A 23681-nucleotide genomic window follows, 5' to 3' on the forward strand; every position below is an offset into this window, starting at 1 on the left:
TTTTTCATTATACCAACTTTCACAAGGGAGCCTGGATTGGAAAAATAAATCAGCATTCTTTTCCTAGCATCAAGAACAAAAGAATTTTAACTCTAGAAAATGTGGTTTAAAACATGGATATCAGCAATGCATGCTACTCTGAACTAGACTCTTAGAAGTCAGAAGACAAGACAGCATTACAGAAGAAAGAAGTTCTACGAGTTTCCAAACATATCCCACATGAGGAAAAATGGCGCAATTTTCCTTCCTCTGATATTAAGAGTTCCCAGCAAAAGACTTATAGACACTCACGGATCAACACTCTTTGCTATAGCAGCCATGATAAAGAGAACCGCTTCTGTCACCTCCCAGGGTGGGTTGCCTTCTTTCAGAGTAGAATATAACTAGAGAAGAAGAGGTGGATTATGGATCCATTAAAAGAAAAACAGAATAGAGTTCCAAAACAAAACAAAAAACCTGTTAGTTAAAATAAACTCATCCCCTTGTTTCTAAATTTAATTATCTCTCAGAGCCGGGGGAGAATAGTATTTTCATTTTTCAAATCTTCACTAGCTCTAAATCAATGCTAGTTTTATATTTGAAACAAATCCATTTCGATTCCCAAGAGTATATCAAGATTATCGTCTGCCCCTACAAAACAGTATTATGGAAAAAACAAAACATATTACATGAGTGTCTTTTCCTGGTTCTGGTAACTGATAAGTACACATTAACACACTTAAAAATGAAACATAATGTAAAACCTCCGCCTATGCATTGGCTTTACATTTATCATTTTAACTACTTGTCTGTATCAACACCAGTAGTACAGATTAAATTCCTAAAAAGTAGCTGTTCTGAAGCACCCATCACAATACCATGTCCAAGCAAGGGTGGGTGGGGAGAGACCAAGCAGACTACTCAGAGATGTCCTAAAATTTCCCAGGGATATAGCCATCAGTAGAATGTGACTGGCTGTTAGTCTAAATAAGGTTTCTGTAATCAAATAACACACTGCTAGGTAAAATGAAATTAAACAATTCTCTTGTATGACTTCACAGAAACTTTAAATATACTATTTAGGTCATTTTCCAGTTTTAATTGACAGAACTATTTTTTTCCAGAAAAGAACATCTCATGAGACTGGTGTTCCACAGTACACATCTTGGACAAGACTCACAATTAATGTACATTTGTAAACTGAGGTCTGGAGAACAAGTAATTGGTTCAAAGTCACGGAGCCAATGAGAGAAGAGTTGAAATCTGAGCAGAGCATCTGCCTGTGATTTAGTGGGGATCTCACTTAAATCTGCTTTCTAAAAATCCCTAACCCTTTGTAATTAGGTCAAGAAACACACTTTGCTTAATATAACGAAATATAGTTACAATTATATTAACACTTTCTAGATCATATGATACCCCAAAATACACCAAATGCATGGGTTACCCGTCTTCCAAATTAGGTCAGTTCAGTATGACTGATAAACCATCAAAATCAGTATTTCAGGATGGACAGCATGATCCAGCAATATGAAAACCAGCTGATATTATGCTAATGTTAGGTGACATGGAATGGTGATGACTGTAACCTTACGACCTAAAATGCCACTCGCTGATTATTAGGAAAACCTTAGGCCATGACTCTTCTACTCTACTACAGTCATCTCTGGATGAAACTGCAAAGGAATCTAACCATAACTGTGAACAAAGGAAATGCCAAATAACTAAGATTGCCAGGAGCTGATACATAATTATTAAAAGCAGAAAAACTTGTCTATTTTTCCTGGCTAGGTCCAAATTCCCTTTAAGTATCTTGGGGGCTTTAAGGTTTATCTATGATCTTCCATTTCAATGGTACAAGTAGAACAGCTCTCACTAGCAAGAATATAGTGTAAAACAATAACTGAACTATTCACTGCAATTGGCTTGTAAGATACTAAACAAACATAGCTACTATATGCCAGGCAGTGTGCTAGGCACCTGCATATCTACTGTCCCATTTAGCCATCAAGATTGAAGAAAAAGATGGAACACTTAGAGAAGACACAGGAGTGAACACAATTAAAATGACTGGTAAAGCTGATTAGAATCTTCTAACGGGCTTACCTGAGCAAAACACTCCATAGATCCAATCAAGAAAATCAAGTCCTTCACCAGGTCTGACACCCGCATCCGAAACTCCCCAAAGTCATCAGTCTCCTCAGGAACGCCCTCCTGAAATTTCAAATTAGATAACACTTGTTTTAAATGCACTAAGGCTCTCACTTTTAAAAGAATAAAAAACCCATTAAGCAGTTCAGTCCCAATGAATAAAAAGATAAATTGCATAAATCACAAAGACATTTTACTACAGAAAGTATCTCAAACATTAAGGTATGCCAAATCAATACAACCTCTCCTCTACCTTTACTATGAGAAACTCTTTTTTTGGAATGTCCAAACTACATCCTGCCCTGTTGCTAGAAAAATCTGGAGTGGTGGAGGTGGAAAGTGTTCTAGAATATAAGTCTATCTATTATATTATATATATATATTTTATATATATAAAAGTCTAGCTTTTTATTACTGAATTAGTCTCTGAAACTTTTTGATTCAAGGCCTACCAAAATCAACCATTACTACAACTAGACACACAACAGAATATTAGACTTTAAAAAGAATTTTATATAGGTGCACAGATACATAACACAGGTGTAATAAAGTATTAATGGTAGGAGTTAGGTAGTAGGTATACAGATGTTCATTATAAAATTATTTCACCGTTGCTGTATATTTAAAATTTTTCATTAAAAAATACAGAGATCATTCACATTTCATGCTTCTGAAGTTTTTCTTATTCTAACATCCTCCTGTGAGTACACTAAGGTTTACTAATTGTGAGATGGTTATGGGTATGTATAAGAATTTTGGACCATGAGTTTCTGGGAAAAAGCCCTTAGTATTACTGAGAATTGCTGATCTAATTCAACATTCTTGCTTTAAGATGAAAAAAGTTAAAGTTAAGGAATGAGGAGGAAATAATGGTTGACTCGGATGAGATAATGAATTATGAAGCACAGCACACCTACAAATGTATGGAATTACCTACAAGGGAAATGGTACCACAGAACTAGGAAAGAGAAGAAAGAGATCAAGCAAACACAGCCATTCAAACCAGAGTAGCCCTGTTTTTATTTACTTATCATGCTTCCAAACACTATGGAGCTGAGGACAGGATTCCTCAGTTTAAAAAAAAAAAAAAAGTAGTGAAAACCACTGAACTAAATCATCACTAAAGTTCTGTGGAAATACAAAATACCATAACTCAGATGACAACATTAACATTAAGATAAAGAGAACAGACAGTTTTCATGTCAGGTTTAATAGTAATAGGAAAAAAAATAATCCACTCCAATTTATAGGCTGAAGGACAGAGATATTAAACCACCCAACCAAAATGATGAAATAAACAGTATAAAATTTGAAGTAACTAAGCAAAGAATGTGTGAAGCATTTTCCAATTAACTATTTTATAATATTTCTTGTATATTTTCTTCTAAGCAAATAAATTATTTCTACATTTTATTTTAAATTATAAAATCAGCATAAGTAAACAAAAACTTTGCATTTATGTGTTCAGGTGAGAGTCATGTTATTTTCCATGTCCTCACACAAATTATTTCATTTTTGTGTTTAGTTTTAATCCAACCACGTATTTCATACTATTAAAAATACACAGCACAAAATTTTACATTCTCATTTTTTCATTTAGCATACCAACTATTGCTATCTCAACTTGTTGTTTTTAAAACGGATTACTTTTTCTATAGTTCCTTTTGGTTTTATTTATTTTTATTTACTTTTTTGGCTGCATGGCACATGAGATCTTAGCTCTCCAACCCACACCCCCTGCATTGGAAGTGCAAAGTCTTAATCACTGGGCTGCCAGGGAAGTCCCTCAAGTAATTATTTTTAACTGCTGCATTATGATCCATCAAGTTGCTACATAATAATTTATGTAACTCTTCTATAAAACTCTTCTGTGGGGAGGGCACATGGCAGTTTGTAGAATCTTAGCTACCTGACCAGGGATTGAACTTGGGCCCCACAGCAGTGAAAGCACCAAGTCCTAATCACTGGCTCCCCAAGGAATTGCCTCTTCTATACTCTTGTATATGGATTTACCATATTTTACGTTTATAGATAATGCCTTGTACATAACAATTTTTTTCTTCAGAATTATTTAAGGTGAATTCCCAGAAGAATTACTGACTCAGCAGGGCTGATTTCTTTCTACATAGGCATAGCACTCTTCATTAAACTGGTATTGACTTCCTCAGTGTAAGCTAGAGTGACAGAAAACCTGCAGATTCCATTAGCTTTATTCTCTATCTTTTCAGTTCCTTTTCAAGTTAGCACTGAAAAGAGGAAATCAAGACATGATTAAATAGAGAAGAAAACTTACATGATCTGGTTCCAACTGGCAGTGGCGAGCCAAGGCATGAAGCAGCCTTTGAATGTAAGCTTTGAAGATGCCATGAATAACTTCATCATTTGTTTTGTACAAATGCTCCCCTAGTCGGTACCAAAAATTAAAGGAAATTTCTACTACCTATCAAAAGAAAGAGAAAACATGGTTTATTTGGACCAGAAGGCAGTTTTATTATTACTAGGGCTAATAGGAAAGAAACATTTTAAACTAGTATGAGTGGAACCAGTTTAGCAGCCACCTTTTCTCTAGCAGATTATTATCTTCCCAAATTATCTTTCCATGTTAGACCCAAAACTCAACATTTAGAATGACTGGCTTTACATTCTCTGTCTAGGCTTGGGATGACTTCTCCAGCAGTACACTGGCTTCTAAGTTTAGAGGAACAGATACAGAAATCTCTTTAAAATTTAGTCTTTTTCCCTAAATTCTGAAACTATTCCTTTATTTTTGAGATTAAACATTTCTCAGCAGATAACCTACAAATACCTGTACAAACCACAGCTTATCTTATATGTGGCACTATTTAAAGGAGAGAAATTCCTCAGGGTCCCTGAGAGGGGCCCTACCATCCTTTTTCCATCAAAGATCCAAAATGAAGCTATTTAAATAGAACTAACCGAGCTTGGGAGTTCTCACTTCTTATACTATTAAGAGGAGATAAAGCCTTTTGAATAAACAGAGTTTTTTTTTTTCCCCCTCTTAATCTAGTAAACTTAAAAGTGGCAGCATGTCTTAGAGATTTGGAGATGAAGACGACTCTTTAAGTCCTCTGAATCTCGTTCTCATTTCCATCCATAATTTGGAGAAAATTTTTGGTTTTTAAAACTTGGAGGTACAGTTAATATTTGGTATATTTCTTAAGCTATAATGCTCTAAATAATAACTAAAGCTTAGAGAGGGGGCCTCAGTGGAAAAGTAATAAGCTTTCTTTCTAACAGGTTCCTTCATGCTATGTACCAGTCAGCCCAGCTAAAACCAAGTAGGAAAATAGAAAAGAATCAAAGCAGAAGCTGAAATATATTTTTTTTAAAAAAATTCACAGCAGAGTAAACTCTATGACATTAATTAAAAATAAAACTACAATTTCCCACAAATAAAAGGCTGGATAGGAGGTAATAGAATGTAGACAATATGCAACATACAATTTGAAAAATAATGGCATCAGCATAGTGTAAACACTACCTCATATTGAGGGTGCCCTGCACAGATAAGAAGCAGTTCCAGAGTTCGTAGGTCCCCAAGGCCTTGGCCTGGCGTACAAACAATTTTTTCAAGAAAAGTTTCACAAAGTTCAGTGAAAATACGGCAGTAATTCAGAACTCTGTAAAGGAAAGAGGAATAAGAGCACCAAGTCAGATATCTGTATATTACGTGTACATGCTCACAGACACAGTTAATCAAATAGAGAAACAATCCTTGGCCTAAGAGACATGTAGTGATTATTTGCTATGGTGCATCACAATCTCCTTAACATACATCTTTCCTTGAATCATATACTTTTAAACATATAAGCAAATGTAAGTTAAGTCAGTTCAAATTCTCAATTATTAAAACATCTGAAGAAAATTCCCATTAAATTACACTTGATACTTCAAAGGTCATCCCTAATTCTTACAGCCTATCCTCTGTAAGTGCTAAAACTTACTATTCTGCATGATCACATCTCCTTCTGCGTTTGATTTGCCACTTCTGGTTCAGAGGTGAATAGCAGGGCATCTTGAGGATGCAATGTATATATTTACACAGGATCATGAAGAATGGAGGTTTGTTTTTTTTTTAATCTAGCAAACTTAAGTGACAGCATGTCTTAGAGATTTGGAGATGAAGAAGACTCTTTAAGTTTCTTCAATCTCATTCTCATTTCCTTCCATAATTTGGAGAAAATTTTTGGATGTTAAAACTTGAAGGTACAGTTAAAAATTTGATATGTTTTTTAGCTGTAAACTCTAAAGAATAACTGAAGCTAGAAACAGGACTTCAGTGGCAAAATATGGATGAACAGAAGGTGACTTAAAAGAATCCCAGGCTGTATGGTCTACTGCCCTTAATAATTACTCACTTATCTAAATCTTCACGTGCCACAGCCATATGATAGGCTGTCTCCAATGTCAGGACTCCTTGAAAAAGTTGCATGGCTAATGCCAAGTTGGTTTCCACATTCTCAATGGCATAGAGAGCTGAGCACACACAGTCTGAAGCAGCTTCGTGTAGGTTTGATGAGGTCTTATCCTGTTGCTGGGAGGTAGCAGGAATAGAGAAGTAAGATAATTAAGCTGTAATCCAATAGGAGAGCAACTAAAGCCTGTTTCTGAACATGTACTTTATATATGCATAACAGCCTAATATTCATGGCCTTCAACAAGACAACATCCATCAATCTTCCTATTTCTGACTATTATTTCCCTATTTGACAAGCAAATCTGCCTTTTGGTACTTCAATCATGGTCACATGACTTCTAAAATTCATGTTTTCTCCCATTTACTAGTCCCTCCTGGAATGCCTTGTGTTCCCTGCCCTATTTTCCATGGAAATCGTCTCCATATTTTTTCTGATATTCAAGCACTATTTAAAGTGAAAAGAAAGGTTCAACAAGTATCAAGGACTGAAACCTAACACATTACTGTGATATTTCAGAATACCAAGGTTAAACAGAGGTTCTAAAAGCTTCTGGGGAAAAGAGAAGGTACTTAGAAAGGAGCAAAAATCAAGTTATTCACCTCATTAGCAATGATATCTGCCAGTATATAGGAAAACAAGAACTTGGAAATTTTGAAGAAAACAAATATTGAATTTGGAACTTTATATCTAAGCTAAATCATTAATTAAGAATGAAATAAAAATATTTCTCAAAAATGCATGCAAAAACTCAGTATTTATTTCCCACATACCCTACTGAGGAAAGTATCTGAGATGGATCAAAAAAAAAAAAGGTTAAGCCAATCCATAAGCAGAGTAAAGAAAAGCCCCAGGATGACAATTGGGAGCAACTGATACAAAGTAGAGCATATTAGAAGGTTCAAGGAGGGAGGCCTCTAGGGGTTCTATTAAACATCCCAGAGATTGGATAAATTTAGTGAAGGCATACCGGTCTTTTGTGAATAATAAAAAACAATGACATTTAAAATCTCTAAGGGGGTAAAAAGCTTTAAAAGCAGGGTTGGAAAAGCACAAAGACACAAATTATTCATTAGGTTATTCTTTGAGTGGTGGTGAACTCAAAATATTCATTGTACTACAATGTTTCAAACGTTAAATAAAGGTTCAAATTTACTCTTTGTATATACCAAGTATTATTTTTAAAATACATTTTTTAAAGAACTATAAGAAAAAAGCTATGTAATAAGGTCCTGGCCTAAGCATTCCTTTAGCTGCTAGGCTGTGTCCAGCCCTTTTGGCGACCCCATGGACTGTAGCCTGCTAGGGTCCTCTGTCCACGGGGTTTCTCAGGTAAGAAGACTGCACTGAGTTGCCATTTCCTTCTCCAGGGAACCTTCCCGACCCAGGGATCAAACAAACAGTCTCCTACACTGCAAGCAGATTCTTTACAATTGAACCACCAGGGAAGCCCTAGCATAAAGCAAACTAAACTATTTAGTTTTATGTGGCATGATTGCAAACCACTGAAAGAATATAAGAATGAGAATATATTGACCCTGACTCTAGAAACACTCTTAAGTAACAGAGGACTGGTCATGGCACTGGATCAATAGAGAAAATAATAGCAATATATCTGGCACATTACTTAGTTTGTTCTTTACCCCAATCTCAGTTTCCAAGAGTCATCACTGAAGTTTGAAGTATATTTTAGACTGTCCTCCATTCATATGTTATCATATTTATAAACTTTTTTTTAAAAAGTGGGACGTGAATTTTTTAATACTGACTACTCTTTCACACAAACTGGTGAGATGAAAATCAGAATTACTATCACTAAGGTATGGCATCAACAGACATGGACACAAAGATAATGATTAGCAAATTACTAGCATCTTAATTTTCCTGAATTTTAGCTTCTGACGCAAGAATGACAGCAAAAACACACTAAAAACATTATATATAATATCTAAAACGTCTCCTTGAAGAATCCATTTTCCTTTTCTTTCTTAAATCCACAGTGATATCAATTAATATCACACTGTCATCTTCTAAATAGTCTACCAGCATACCTCCAGTATGGAAATACAGAGTTCATGGAAGGGAAACCATCAGGGAGAAAGAGACAAAGTCACACCCACCTCCAAAGGCCTGCCTAACATTTGGGCTCGAGATACTGCTGCTTCTTGTTCTAAAAACTAGTCTTATTCTAAGCACTCCCATCAACCAAGAGAGAGGAATGTACTACTAGGCATTATTACTTTTAAAGTTTAAGAAATAAATGTACCTTTCAGTATATAATGTACCAGTCAGTATATAAAAAGACACTACTTTTAATCTCAAAAACCCAAAATTTATCTTATACACACCCTAATGTTTAACTATCTCAATGACAAAGATAATATTATGATCCGTAATTGTCTCAACCACCCAATGGTCATTATTAGAAACATAAAACTTAATACTTCAAAAATAACGAAAAAGATGCCAATGGTATTTTTGTTACTTGAATTTTAATATGTAAATGACTGATTTACATATAAGACTATTTTTCTCTTAAATCTAACTACATTCTATTCTGAGCATTAAAAATAGTATCTTAATTTGATATTTGGCAACAAGGAAGGCACAGTGCTGCTTTCTTACCATACACTTCCTACTTACACCGCAAAAATCTGAAAACACTCTTATATCCCATAAGGGTAGTTACTATAAGTGACTATATGTCAGAAATAAACAAAAGCCATTTCATAAATGAAGCCATTACTTACCAAAACCTCAAAAAGGAGTGCTAGTAACTTATTGTTAGCCATGAAGTTACTGTCCAAAACTCCTAAGTTAAACCAACTTCCCAGACAGCGGAAGACCTTCATAAGCATTTTCTCATCTGTTCCTGCTTTTTCTACACAAGTCATCTGAAAAGAAGAAAAAAATTATAAAAATAATACCAATTTTTACATTTAAAGCATTGTTAAAAAAATGAAATATTTTTTACAATCACTTTATAGGTATGACACTGAGGAAGATAACAATAACAGCCAACAGTTACAAGTGCTTTTTACTTGCCAGACACCGTCTCATTGCTCTTAATTCATTTAATCCCCACTAAAATTGTACAAGTATGCATATACTATTATTATCTTTATTATCTCCACTTTCTAACCTGAGAAGCTGAGCTACACAGAGGTAGAGACTGATTCAAAGATACATGTTTCAGAAACAACTACATTTCTTAGATTCCACTTCTGCATTAATATAATCTTATAAAGAGAATTGTCTTTAGCACTCATCATCTCAGCCCCTTCATGTTTCACAGCCTTGTCATGGCAAAGTGGTTTGCATAACTCAATGAAACTATAAGCCATGCTGTACAGCACCACTCAAGATGGATGGACAACTACTAATAGCTCTAAGAAGACTGAACTGGCTGGGCCAAAGCAAACACTCAGTTGTAGATGTGTCTGGTGAGGAAAGTAAAGTTCGATGCTATAAAAAATAATATTGCACAGGAACCTGGAATGTTAGGTCCATGAATCAAGATTAACTGGACACAGTCAAGGAGGAGATGGCAAGATTGAACATCGACATCTTAGAAATCAGTGAACTAAAAGGGACTCAAATGAGGGAATTTAATTCAGATGACCATCATACCTATTACTGTGGACAAGAATCCGTTAGAAGAAATAGAGTAACCCTCACAGTCAACAAAGAGTCCAAAATGCAGTACCTGGGTGCAATCTTAAAAACAATAGAATGATCTGTCTGTTTCCAAGGCAAATCATTCAACATCACAGTAATCCAAGTCTATGCCCCAACCATTAATGTTGAAGAAGTTAACCAATTCATTGAAGACCTACAAATCTCCTAGCACACAAACGCACACACACAAAGATGTCCTTTTCATCATAGGGGATTGCAGTACAAAAGGAAGAAGTCAAGAGATACCCACAGTAACGGGCAAGTTTTGCCTTGGAGTACAAAATGAAACAGAACAAAGGCTAACAGAGTTGTATCAAGAGAATATGCTGGTTACAGAACACCCTTTTCCAACAACCCAAGAGATGACTCTACACATGGACATTACCAGATGGTCAATACTGAAATCAGACTGATTATGTTCTTTGCAAAGATGGAGACATTCTATATAGTCAGTAAAAACAATACCTAAAAAGCTGACTGTGGTTGAGATCATGAGCTCCTTATTGAAAAATTTAGGCTTAAACTGAAGTAAGTAGAGAAAACCACTAGGCCATTCAGGTATAACCTAAATCAAATCCCCTTATGATTATACAGAGGAAGTGATGAATAGATTCAAGGGGTTAGATCTGGTAGACAGAGTGCTTGAAGAACTATGGATGGAGGTTCATAACATTGTACAGGAGGCAGTAACCAAAACCACCCCAAAGAAAAATAAATCCAAGAAGGCAAAGTGGTTGTCAGAGGATGCTCTACAAACAGCTGAGGAAGAAGAGAAGCCAAAGGCAAGGGAGAAAGGGAAAGATATACCCAATTGAATGCAGAGTTCCAGAGAATAGCAAGGGGAGACAAGAAGGCCTTCTTAAATGAATGATGCAAAGAAATAGAAGAAAACAACAGAATGGGAAAGACTAGAGATTTCTTCAAGAAAATTAGAGGTATCAAGAGAACATTTCATGTGTATTCATGGCAAGAATACACAGAAGAACTATACAAAAAAGGACTTAATGACCCAGATAACCATGATAGTGTGGTCTCTCACCTAGAGCCAGATATCCTTGAATGTGAAGTCATGTGGGCCTTAGGAAGGATTACAACAAACAAACCTAGTGGAGGAGATGGAATTCTAGCTGCACTATTAAAAATCCTAAAAGATGATCCTGTTAAAAAAGTGTTGTACTCAGAATGTCAGCAAATTTGGAAAACTCAGCAGTGGACACAGAACTAGAGAAGGTCAGCTTTCATCCCAATCCCAAAGAAGGGCAATGCCAAAGAATGTTCAAACTATAGTACAATTGTGCTCATTTCACACGCTAGCAAGGTTATGTCAAAATCTTTCAAGACAGGCTTCAGCAGTACAGGAACCAAGAACTTCCAGATGGACAAGCTGGGTTTAGAAAAGGTAAATCAAACTGCCAGCATCCACTGGATCATGGAAAAAGCAAGGGAGTTCCAGAAAAACATCTATTTCTGCTTTATGGACTATGCTAACGCCTCTGATTCTATGGATCACAACGAACTGTGGAAAACTGAAAGAGATGGGAGTTCCATTACATTACCTGTCTCCTGAGAAACCTCTATGTGCATCTAAGAAGCAACAGTTAGAACTGGACACTGAACAATTGACTGGTTCAAAATTGGGAAAGGAGTATGACAAGGCTATATAATATCACGCTGCTTATTTAACTTACATGCAGAGTACATCATTTGAAATGTTGGGCTGGATGAGTCACAAGCTGGAATCAAGACTGCCAGGAGAAATATCAACAACCCCAGATATGCAGATGATGCCACTCTAATGGTAGAAAGTGAAGAGGAACTAAAGAGCCTCTTAATGAGGGTGAAACAGGAGAGTGAAAAAGCTGGCTTGAAACTCAACATTCAAAACACTAAGATCGATGGCGGAGGAGTAGGACGGGGAGACCACTTTCTCTCCTAGAAATTCATCAAAAGAATAACTGAACACAGAGCAAACTTCACAAAACAACTTCCGATCGCTAGCTGAGGTCACCAGGCGCCCAGAAAAGCAGCCCATTGTCTTCGAAAGGAAGTAGGACAAAATATAAAAGATAAAAAGTGAGACAAAAGAGCTAAGGACGGAGATCCGTCCCGGGAAGGGTCTTAATAGAGGACGTTTCCAGACACCGGGAAACCCTCGCACTGGCGGGCCTGGGGGAAGTGTTTGAATCCCGGAGTTTGAATCTGGCTGGGAGGGATAGAATAAATAAAACCCACAGATTACGAGCCTAAAAGCAACTCCCAGCAGAAAAGTACCCCAGACGCCCGCATCCGCAACCAGCAAGTGGGGGCAGAACGGAGAGGAGTGGGCGGCATTGCTTGGGGTAGGGTCTGGGGCCTGAGTGCCCTGAGGACAATCGGAGGAAGCTTTTGTGGGTTCCCAGCTTGAACTGTGGGAGAGCAAAAGAGAGAGAAAATTAACCGGCCCGAACACACTGCCGGCCGCTGGCAGAACAAAGGGACCGAGAAAGTCCTGAGAAGAGCTCGCAGGCTGCGGACCGGCCCAGCCCCGCCGGAGGCAGGAGGCAGGGGGGAGGGGAAGGGGGCAGGCTCGGCCCCAAGGACCGCATCCCCTACCACACTGCAAACGGGCCTCCGCCTTCTAATCAAAGACCTCCGGGGATTCTGGATGGTCGACATCCGCCGGGAGGGTCGTGGCTAGACACAGTACACGCACCCGGCCAGTGCGGGCGGGATTGGGGCTGGGGACGCGGAGGGCAGAAGGCGCACGCACCCGACTGGCGCAGCGGAAACTGAGGCTGGGATAGCGCAGGACAGAAGGCGCGCCGCACTCGGGGAGAGAGCGCCCGTCAAGCGCCTGGCTGCCTGAGCCACTCGGGCGGCGTAGGGACAAACCGCAGGCGCAGCTTTGTGTTCCGCGCTTTTGTGAATCACCCGAGGGCTGGAACCGCCTGGAGCCTGAGCAGCCCAGACAGAGAAAATAGCGCCAGCCCCTCCCTGCAGCGCCAGCTCCACCCCGAAGCGCGAGGGAACTAGCTACCTGAATAAGAATCCACCTCCGCCCACCTGTGTCAGGGCGGAAATTAGGCGCGGAAGAAACCGGCAACAGAAGCCAAATAAACAAAGGGAACTGCTTCAGAAGGGACCGGTGCAACAGATTAAAATCCCTGAAGAAAACACCGACTTCACTGGAAGGACCTATAGATATCGAGAAGTATAAGCTGGAACGAGGAGATATCTGAAACTGAGCCGAACCCACACTGACCGAAACAGCTCCAGAGAAATTCCTAGATATATTTTTTTCTTTTTTCTTTTTTTTTTTTAAGTAAGAAAAAAAAAAGTTTTTTTTTTTCTTTTTTCTCTTTTATTTTCCTTTAAAATTCCCTATTACTCCCCCATTACTCCTTAACTTTCATTTTCATAAGATTTTTACGATTTTTTTAATTAGGTAAAACAATTTTTTTTTCTTCTTTTTCTTCTTTTTTTTCCTTTTCTTTTTTCTTCTTCTCTTCTATTTTCTATTTTTCTTTTTCTCATTTCTTTTAAAGTCATCTAGTACTCCTCTTACTACTCCTTAATTTTCATTTTCAATACACTATAACCTTACAGGGGGAAAAAAAAAAAAGAAGAAGAGAAGCCCTATTTTTAAACCAAACTTCATATATATTTCTAAAAATTTTTTTTTTTTATGTTTTGGTTTTTGTTTTTAATATAGTATTTTTAAGAGTCTAACCTCTACTCTAGATTTTTAATTTTTGTTTTTCAGTATATGATATAAATTGTGAACATTTAAGAATCCAATATTCAGCTCCCATTTTTATTCAGGAGTGTGTTGATTATTCTCTCCCAATCTTGACTCTCTGTTTTCTACCTCAGAACACCTCTATTTCCTCCTTTCCCCTTCTCTTCCCAATCCAATTCTGTGAATCTTTGTGGGTGTCTGGGCTACGGAGAACACTCTGGGATCAGACAACTTCGTAGATCTGTCTCTCTCCTCTTGAGTCCCCCTTTTTCTCCTCCTGCTCATCTCTATCTCCCTCCTCCCTCTCCCCTTCCTCATGTAACTCTGTGAACCTCTCTGGGTGTCCCTAACGGAGGAGAAGCTTTTCACCATTAACCTAGAAGTTTTATTATCAGTGCTGTATGGTTGGAGAAGTCCTGAGACTACAGGAAGAATAAAACTGAAATCCAGAGGCAGGAGACTTAAGCCCAAAACCTGAGAACACCAGAAAACTCCTGACTACATGGATCTTTAAGTAATAAGTGACCGTCCAAAAGCCTCCAAACCTACACTGAAACCAACCACCACCCAAGAGCCAATAAATTTTAGAGCAAGACATACCACGCAAATTCTCCAGCAACACAGGAACATAGCCCTGAACGTCAACATACAGACTGCCCAAGGTCACACCTAACACATAAACCCATCTCAAAACTCATTACTGGGCACTCCATTGCTCTCCAAAGAGAAGAAATCAAGATTCACGCACCAGAACACTGACGCAAGCTTCGCTAATCAGGAAACCTTGACAAGCCAATCATCTAACCCCACCCACTGGGTAAAACCTCCACAATAAAAAGGAACCACAGACCTCCAGAATACAGAAAGCCCACTCCAGACACAGCAATCTAAACAAGATGAAAAGGCAAAGAAATACCCAACAGGTAAAGGAACATGAAAAAAGTCCACCAAGTCAAACAAAAGAGGAGGAGATAGGGAATCTACCTGAAAAAGAATTTAGAATAATGATAATAAAAATGATCCAAAATCTTGAAAACAAAATGGAGTTACAGATAAATAGCCTGGAGACAAAGATTGAAAAGATGCAAGAAATGTTTAATAAAGACCTAGAAGAAATAAAAAAGAGTCAATTAAAAATGAATAATGCAATGAATGAGATCAAAAACACTCTGGAGGGAACCAAGAGTAGAATAACGGAGACAGAAGATAGGATAAGTGAGGTAGAAGATAGAATGGTGGAAATAAATGAAGCAGAGAGGAAAAAAGAAAAAAGAATCAAAAGAAATGAGGACAACCTCAGGGACCTCTGGGACAATGTGAAACGCCCCAATATTCAAATCATAGGAGTCCCAGAAGAAGAAGACAAAAAGAAAGGCCATGATAAAATACTCGAGGAGATAATAGCTGAAAACTTCCCCAAAATGGGGAAGGAAATAGCCACCCAAGTCCAAGAAACCCAGAGAGTCCCAAACAGGATAAACCCAAGGCGAAACACCCCAAGACACATATTAATCAAATTAACAAAGATCAAACACAAAGAACAAATACTAAAAGCAGCAAGGGAGAAGCAACAAATAACACACAAAGGGATTCCCATAAGGATAACAGCTGATCTATCAATAGAAACCCTCCAGGCCAGAAGGGAATGGCAGGACATACTGAAAGTAATGAAAGAGAATAACCTACAACCTAGATTACTGTACCCAACAAGATCTCATTCAGATACGAAGGAGAATTCAAAAGCTTTACAGACAAGCAAAAGCTGAGAGAATTCAGCACCACCAAACCAGCTCTTCAACAAATGCTAAAGGAACTTCTCTAGACAGGAAATGCAGAAAGGTTGAATAAACGTGAACCCAAAACAACAAAGTAAATGGCAACGGGTCCACACCTATCAATAATTACCTTAAATGTAAATGGGTTGAATGCCCCAACCAAAAGACAAAGATTGGCTGAATGGATACAAAAACAAGACCCCCTATGCTGTCTACAAGAGACCCACCTCAAAACCAGAGACACATACAGACTAAAAGTGAAGGGCTGGAAAAAAATATTTCATGCAAACGGAGACCAAAAGAAAGCAGGAGTCGCAATACTCATATCAGACAAAATAGACTTTCAAATAAAGGAGGTGAAAAGAGACAAAGAAGGACACTACATAATGATCAAAGGATCAATCCAAGAAGAAGATATAACAATTATAAATATATATGCACCCAACATAGGAGCACCGCAATATGTACGGCAAACGCTAACAAGTATGAAAGAGGAAATTAATAGTAACACAATAATAGTGGGAGACTTTAATACCCCACTCACAACTATGGATAGATCAACTAAACAGAAAATCAATAAGGAAACACAAACCTTAAATGATACAATGGACCAGCTAGACCTAGTTGATATCTATAGGACATTTCACCCCCAAACAATCAACTTCACCTTTTTCTCAAGCGCACACGGAACCCTCTCCAGAATAGATCACATCCTGGGCCATAAATCTGGTCTTGGAAAATTCAAAAAAATTGAAATCATTCCAGTCATCTTTTCTGACCACAGTGCAGTAAGATTAGATCTCAATTACAGGAAAAAAATTGTTAAAAATTCAAACATATGGAGGCTAAATAACATGCTTCTGAATAACCAACAAATCATAGAAGAAATCAAAAAAGAAATCAAAATATGTATAGAAACGAATGAAAATGAAAGCACAACAACCCAAAACCTATGGGACACTGTAAAAGCAGTGCTAAGGGGAAGGTTCATAGCATTACAGGCTTACATCAAGAAACAAGAAAAAAGCCAAATAAATAACCTAACTCTACACCTAAAGCAATTAGAGAAGGAAGAAATGAAGAACCCCAGGGTTAGCAGAAGGAAAGAAATCTTAAAAATTAGGGCAGAAATAAATGCAAAAGAAACTAAAGAGACCATAGCCAAAATCAACAAAGCTAAAAGCTGGTTTTTTGAAAAAATAAACAAAATTGACAAACCATTAGCAAGACTCATTAAGAAACAAAGAGAGAAGAACCAAATTAACAAAATAAGAAATGAAAAGGGTGAGATCACAACAGACAACACTGAAATCCAAAGGATCATAAGAGACTACTACCAGCAGCTCTATGCCAATAAAATGGACAACTTGGATGAAATGGACAAATTCTTAGAAAAGTATAACTTTCCAAAACTGAACCAGGAAGAAATAGAAGATCTTAACAGAACCATCACAAGCAAGGAAATTGAAACTGTAATCAGAAATCTTCCAGCAAACAAAAGCCCAGGACCAGATGGCTTCACAGCTGAATTCTACCAAAAATTTAGAGAAGAGCTAACACCTATCTTACTCAAACTCTTCCAGAAAATTGCAGATGAAGGTAAACTTCCAAACTCATTCTATGAGGCCACCATCACCCTAGTTCCAAAACCAGACAAAGATGCCACAAAAAAAGAAAACTACAGGCCAATATCACTGATGAACATAGATGCAAAAATCCTTAACAAAATTCTAGCAAACAGAATCCAACAACATATTAAAAAAATCATACACCATGACCAAGTGGGCTTTATCCCAGGAATGCAAGGATTCTTTAATATCCGCAAATCGATCAACGTAATACACCACATTAACAAATTGGAAGATAAAAACCATATGATTATCTCAATAGATGCAGAGAAAGCCTTTGACAAAATTCAACACTCATTTATGATTAAAACTCTCCAGAAAGCAGGAATAGAAGGAACATACCTCAACATAATAAAAGCTATATATGACAAACCCACAGCAAGCATCACCCTCAATGGTGAAAAATTGAAAGCATTTCCTCTGAAATCAGGAACAAGACAAGGATCCCCACTCTCACCACTACTATTCAACATAGTGTTGGAAGTTTTGGCCACAGCAATCAGAGCAGAAAAAGACGTAAAAGGAATCCAGATAGGAAAAGAAGAAGTGAAACTCTCGCTGTTTGCAGATGACATGATCCTCTACATAGAAAACCCTAAAGACTCTTCCAGAAAATTACTAGAGCTAATCAATGAATACAGTAAAGTTGCAGGATATAAAATTAACACACAGAAATCCCTTGCATTCCTATATACTAACAATGAAAAAACAGAAAGGGAAATTAAGGAAACAATACCATTCACCATTGCAACAAAAAGAATAAAATACTTAGGAGTATATCTACCTAAAGAAACAAAAGACCTATACACAGAAAACTATAAAACACTGATGAAAGAAATCAAAGAGGACACAAACAGATGGAGAAACATACCGTGTTCATGGATTGGAAGAATCAATATTGTCAAAATGGCTATTCTACCCAAAGCAATCTATAGATTCAATGCAATCCCTATCAAGCTACCAACGGTATTTTTCACAGAACTAGAACAAATAATTTCACAATTTGTATGGAAATACAAAAAACCTCAAATAGCCAAAGTAATCTTGAGAAAGAAGAATGGAACTGGAGGAATCAACCTGCCTGACTTCAGACTCTACTACAAAGCCACAGTCATCAAGACAGTATGGTACTGGCACAAAGACAGAAATATAGATCAATGGAACAGAATAGAAAGCCCAGAGATAAATCCACGAACCTATGGACACCTTATCTTTGACAAAGGAGGCAAGGATATACAATGGAAAAAAGACAACCTCTTTAACAAGTGGTGCTGGGAAAACTGGTCAGCCACTTGTAAAAGAATGAAACTAGAACACTTTCTAACACCATACACAAAAATAAACTCAAAATGGATTAAAGATCTAAATGTAAGACCAGAAACTATAAAACTCCTAGAGGAGAACATAGGCAAAACACTCTCTGACATAAATCACAGCAAGATCTTCTATGACCCACCTCCCAGAATATTGGAAATAAAAGCAAAAATAAACAAATGGGACCTAATGAAACTTAAAAGTTTTTGCACAACAAAGGAAACTATAAGTAAGGTGAAAAGACAGCCCTCAGATTGGGAGAAAATAATAGCAAATGAGGAAACAGACAAAGGATTAATCTCAAAAATATACAAGCAACTCCTGAAGCTCAATTCCAGAAAAATAAATGACCCAATCAAAAAATGGGCCAAAGAACTAAACAGACATTTCTCCAAAGAAGACATTCAGATGGCTAACACACACATGAAAAGATGCTCCACATCACTCATTATCAGAGAAATGCAAATCAAAACCACAATGAGGTACCATTACACGCCAGTCAGGATGGCTGCTATCCAAAAGTCTACAAGCAATAAATGCTGGAGAGGGTGTGGAGAAAAGGGAACCCTCTTACACTGTTGGTGGGAATGCAAACTAGTACAGCCACTATGGAAAACAGTGTGGAGATTTCTTAAAAAACTGGAAATAGAACTACCATATGACCCAGCAATACCACTTCTGGGCATACACACTGAGGAATCCAGATCTGAAAGAGACACGTGCACCCCATTGTTCATCGCAGCACTGTTTATAATAGCCAGGACATGGAAACAACCTAGATGCCCATCAGCAGATGAATGGATAAGGAAGCTGTGGTACATATACACCATGGAATATTACTCAGCCGTTAAAAAGAATTCATTTGAATCAGTTCTAATGAGATGGATGAAACTGGAGCCCATTATACAGAGTGAGGTGAGCCAGAAAGATAAAGAACATTACAGTATACTAACACATATATACGGAATTTAGAAAGATGGTAACAATGGCCCTATATGCAGGGCAGAAGAAGAGACGCAGAAGTACAGAACAGACTTTTGAGCTCTGTGGGAGAAGGGGAGGGTGGGATGTTTCGAAAGAACAGCATGTATATTATCTGTGGTGAAACAGACCACCAGCCCAGGTGGGAGGCATGAGTCAAGTGCTCGGGCCTGTTGGGCTGGGAAGATCCAGAGGAATCGGGTGGAGAGGGAGGTGGGATGGGAGACCGGGATGGGGAATTCGTGTAACTCTATGGCTGATTCACATCAGTGTATGACAAAACCCACTGAAAAATTAAAAAAAATAAAAAAACAAAACAAAACACTAAGATCATGGCTTCTGGTCCCATCACTTCATGGCAAACCTAAGGGGATAGAGTGGAAGCAGTGACAGATTTTATTTTCTTGGGCTCCAAAATCACTGCAGATGGTGACTACCACCAGGAAATTAAAAGGTGCTTGCTCCTTGGAAAGAAAGCTATGACAAACCTAGACAGTGTATTAAAAAAGCAGAGACATCACTTTGCCAACAAAGGTTCATGTACAGTCAAAGCTATGGTTTTTCCGGTAGTCATGTATGGATGTGAGAGTTGGATCGCAAAGAAGGCTGAGTGTCAAAGAATTGATGCTTTCAAATTGTGCTGGAAAAGACTCTCAAGTGTCCTTTGGACTGCAAGAAGATCAAACTAGTCAATCCTAAAGGAAATCAACCCTGAATATTCACTGGAAGAACTAAAATTGAAGTTGAAGCTCCAACACTTTGGCCACCTAATGTGAAGAGCCGACTCATTAGAAAAGATCCTGATGCTGGGAAAGGTTTCGGCTAAAGGAGAAAGGGGCAGCAGAGGATGAGATAGGTTAGACAGCATCACTGACTCAATGGACATGAATTTGAGCAAACTCCAGGAAACAGGGGAGGACAGAGGAACCTGGTGTGCTCTAGTCCATGGGTTTACAAAGACTCAGACAGGACTTAGTGACTGAATAAGAACAAATAATAATTGATCTTGAATTAACAAAATGGAGAATAAACAAAGGGAGAAAAATATTAGAGTCCAGGCTCAGTTCAAGAGCAAGAAAAATAATATTTAAAAAAATTTTAAAGTTCAATACAATGTTTAGGAATAAGTTCATTCGAATGGACCACAAAGTGTAATACTGACAAGATAAAAAGATAGAATAAAAACATTAAAGAGAACATGGGGGAACTAAATGAAAAAAAATCTAAGTCTTTAGTATCTGCTATCACAGCCAAATATATATTTTTCTTGGTGACTGTGGACTAATTTCATCCTCTAAGTTCTAAAACATGACAAAAGACACAAGAGACTTATAGACCTTATTAAGTCCCACAAGGATATATCAATATTTTTCAGATATCATGATGATATCACCTGTCGTCAATTATGATGAAGTGCTAAATCAAGTCCAAGTAGCTAAATGGACTTGATCATCATGGCAGTAATAATGATTATAAGGACTATAGCAGCTGCTGAATTTTTTTTAGTCATTTGAGTGCTTACAAAATTACAAGCTTGGGTCTGTTAACCCAGCTCAAGTCACAGTCTGAGAACTAGCAAACTTCCATGACAGCTCTAAATGAAGCTCTTATAATCAAACTCATACACAAAATTTAATTGTGTGGCTGGCTGAATTACAAACAACAGTTGAATTTACAGTCCTACCAAGTTTCTCATGTCAAAGTTCTGAAATTGACTGGTAAACAGTGGACTTCTTTTTTTAACAGTGGATTTCTGATGTTTGGAATGGGGACATCTGGTTGGACCCTAATGAAACTGGTAATCCAAGTCACTTTGAGTCTCCCTTACCAATAGAAGTAGCCTCTGCCTTCCAGTGTCTGAGATTAGCCTTCCTCAGCTTGAAAGCCCTGTAATAACCCCATCTGAGACAGAGGGCTTGAAAGAAGATGCCCAATCTCTTCAACACCTTCCACAGACATCCCCAATAACACTCATAAACTAAGGTCAAATCTCAGAATGTTCTAGGGGAACAGGAGAAAACAACTTATATACCAAGAGAACTGTGAAACTGCTTATAATGTCTTAAGAAACCTAGGAAACATGCAGAAAGGTGTTAGACTGAGGAAGGCTGGACTATAGCACTAGATTGAGCCAAACATTGACACAAGTGTACTTCCTTAAGAGTCTTCATTTAATGAGTGTATGGAGTCTCTGGGAAGTACCAATAGGAACATCATAGTGCAAATATCTAGAATTTTGGAACAAATCTATGCACTCTTCTGCAGGTAACTATTTGTCTTTTGAAAATCAGCTTCTGGCTTGCTATAAGACCTGAGCAGGCTATCCACAGGATATCAAGTGATCATGTGGCCTGAGCGTCCCACCATGAACTAAGTATTGTCTGAACTACCGAGCCTTAAGATTGGGCATGCATAACAGAGACTTGTCAACAGATGAAAACGATACAAAGAGGTTGAGTATAGGAAGATTTGGAAGTTACAAAAATGTTACATGGGTATAGGTGGCTCAGATTCTCTGACACCACTTATTCTTACATTGATTCATCCCTTTCAGTCCATGCCTGTGGCCTCCTGGGATGTTCCTTACAATCAAGCCTGGATTACAGATTGATCAGCATAAGCTGGTACCACCTGAAGGCAGACAGCTACAGCATTACAGGCCCACTCCGGGGCCATAGTGAAGGTCAGTGCTGAAGGAAAACCCTCCTAGAGGCCGTAACTTCAAGCAGTATGTATAGCTGTCCACCATGTCTGCAGTGAGATGACCAGAAATTTGGATCGCCACTTATTCATGGACCCTTGTCAATCATTTGGATGGATGACCAGGGATTTGGTAGAAACAAGATTGGAAGACTGGTGACAAGCAGGTCTGAGAAAGAGGCATATGAATGACACATAAATGGGCACAGATTTCTACCCTATGTGAATACCCACCAGAGCATCGCTATAATGGAATTTCCCAATGATAGATAGACAAAATGACAAACTCTAACAATGTCAGCCTCTTTCCCTAGCCACCCAGTGCTTGCTCAACAGGCTCATAAACAAAGTGGCCAGAGTAGTAGGGATGGAGGCTAAACATGTATTAACATGGATTTCCACTTTACCAAGGCTTAACAGGTAAACACTACTGATGAGTGTCTGTCAACAGCAGAGACAAACACTGAGTCCTCAGTGGCACCAATTCCCATGGGGACCGGTTCACTGATTATATTGGCTTCTATCATGGAGGAAGCAGAGATCTGTCCTCATAGGAATAGACCCAAATTCTGGATACAGAACTGTCTTCCCTGCTTGTAATGCTTCTGTCAGCATTATCATTCATAGACTCAAAGAATACCACATCTAATCATCATGGTATCATATCAAATCAAGAAACTCATGTCAGAGTAAAGGAAATACAGTAATGGGCAACTCTGAGCTCTATTAGTTTGGAGATCTGGGTCCCAAAGAAGGATGCTTCCACCAAGAAACTCAAAAATAATTCCAGTGAATTGGAACATAAGACTACCACCTGGACAATGGGAGCTTATGTCTGAACCAACAGGAAAAGGAGTTACTTTACAGATTATAGAGTGACGAATCACAATTACCAGTGAAATACTATATTGCCTCTATATAATCAAAGCAAGGAGTTCTAGGTCTGAAGCCCAGATGATTTTCTAGGGAGTCTCTTTGTTACTTCCATGCCCAAAAGGTTAATGGAAAACTACAGAAACAACAATCCACAAGGCAGGATGACTGAGGGCTCAGACTTTTTGGGAATGAAGTCTTGGGTAACTTCACAGAGTAAAGAATACCAAGCAGCTACGTTTCTGGTCAGGGCAGGTGTCTTAGTCCATTCAGGCTGCTATTAACAGAGTAATACCGAATAGGTGGTTTATAAACAATAGAAATCTTTCTTACAGTTCTGGAGACTGGAAGTCCAAGATCAAGGTACCAGTCTCTGCTGAGGACCTGCTCCTTGTTTCATAAACAATTGTCTTTTTACTGGCATAAACGGGGAGGGAGCTGTCTGGGG

General features: G+C 38.1%; 1 protein-coding gene across 1 annotated transcript in view; it reads right to left on the minus strand.

Moving 5' to 3' along the window:
- TNPO3 (transportin 3) overlaps nucleotides 1–23681 on the minus strand; it is an 83026-nt gene that overhangs the window by 29833 nt on the left and 29512 nt on the right. Inside the window, exons 4-9 of the mRNA XM_065938491.1 lie at nucleotides 9317–9460; nucleotides 6510–6685; nucleotides 5633–5771; nucleotides 4424–4570; nucleotides 2086–2193; nucleotides 292–383 (exon numbers count right to left, since the gene is read on the minus strand). Of these exons, the coding sequence (XP_065794563.1) occupies nucleotides 292–383; nucleotides 2086–2193; nucleotides 4424–4570; nucleotides 5633–5771; nucleotides 6510–6685; nucleotides 9317–9460 (806 nt within the window). The remainder of the gene's footprint in view (nucleotides 1–291; nucleotides 384–2085; nucleotides 2194–4423; nucleotides 4571–5632; nucleotides 5772–6509; nucleotides 6686–9316; nucleotides 9461–23681) is intronic.

This window comes from Muntiacus reevesi, chromosome 6, assembly GCF_963930625.1.
Source record: "Muntiacus reevesi chromosome 6, mMunRee1.1, whole genome shotgun sequence".
Taxonomy (NCBI): Eukaryota; Metazoa; Chordata; class Mammalia; order Artiodactyla; family Cervidae; genus Muntiacus; species Muntiacus reevesi.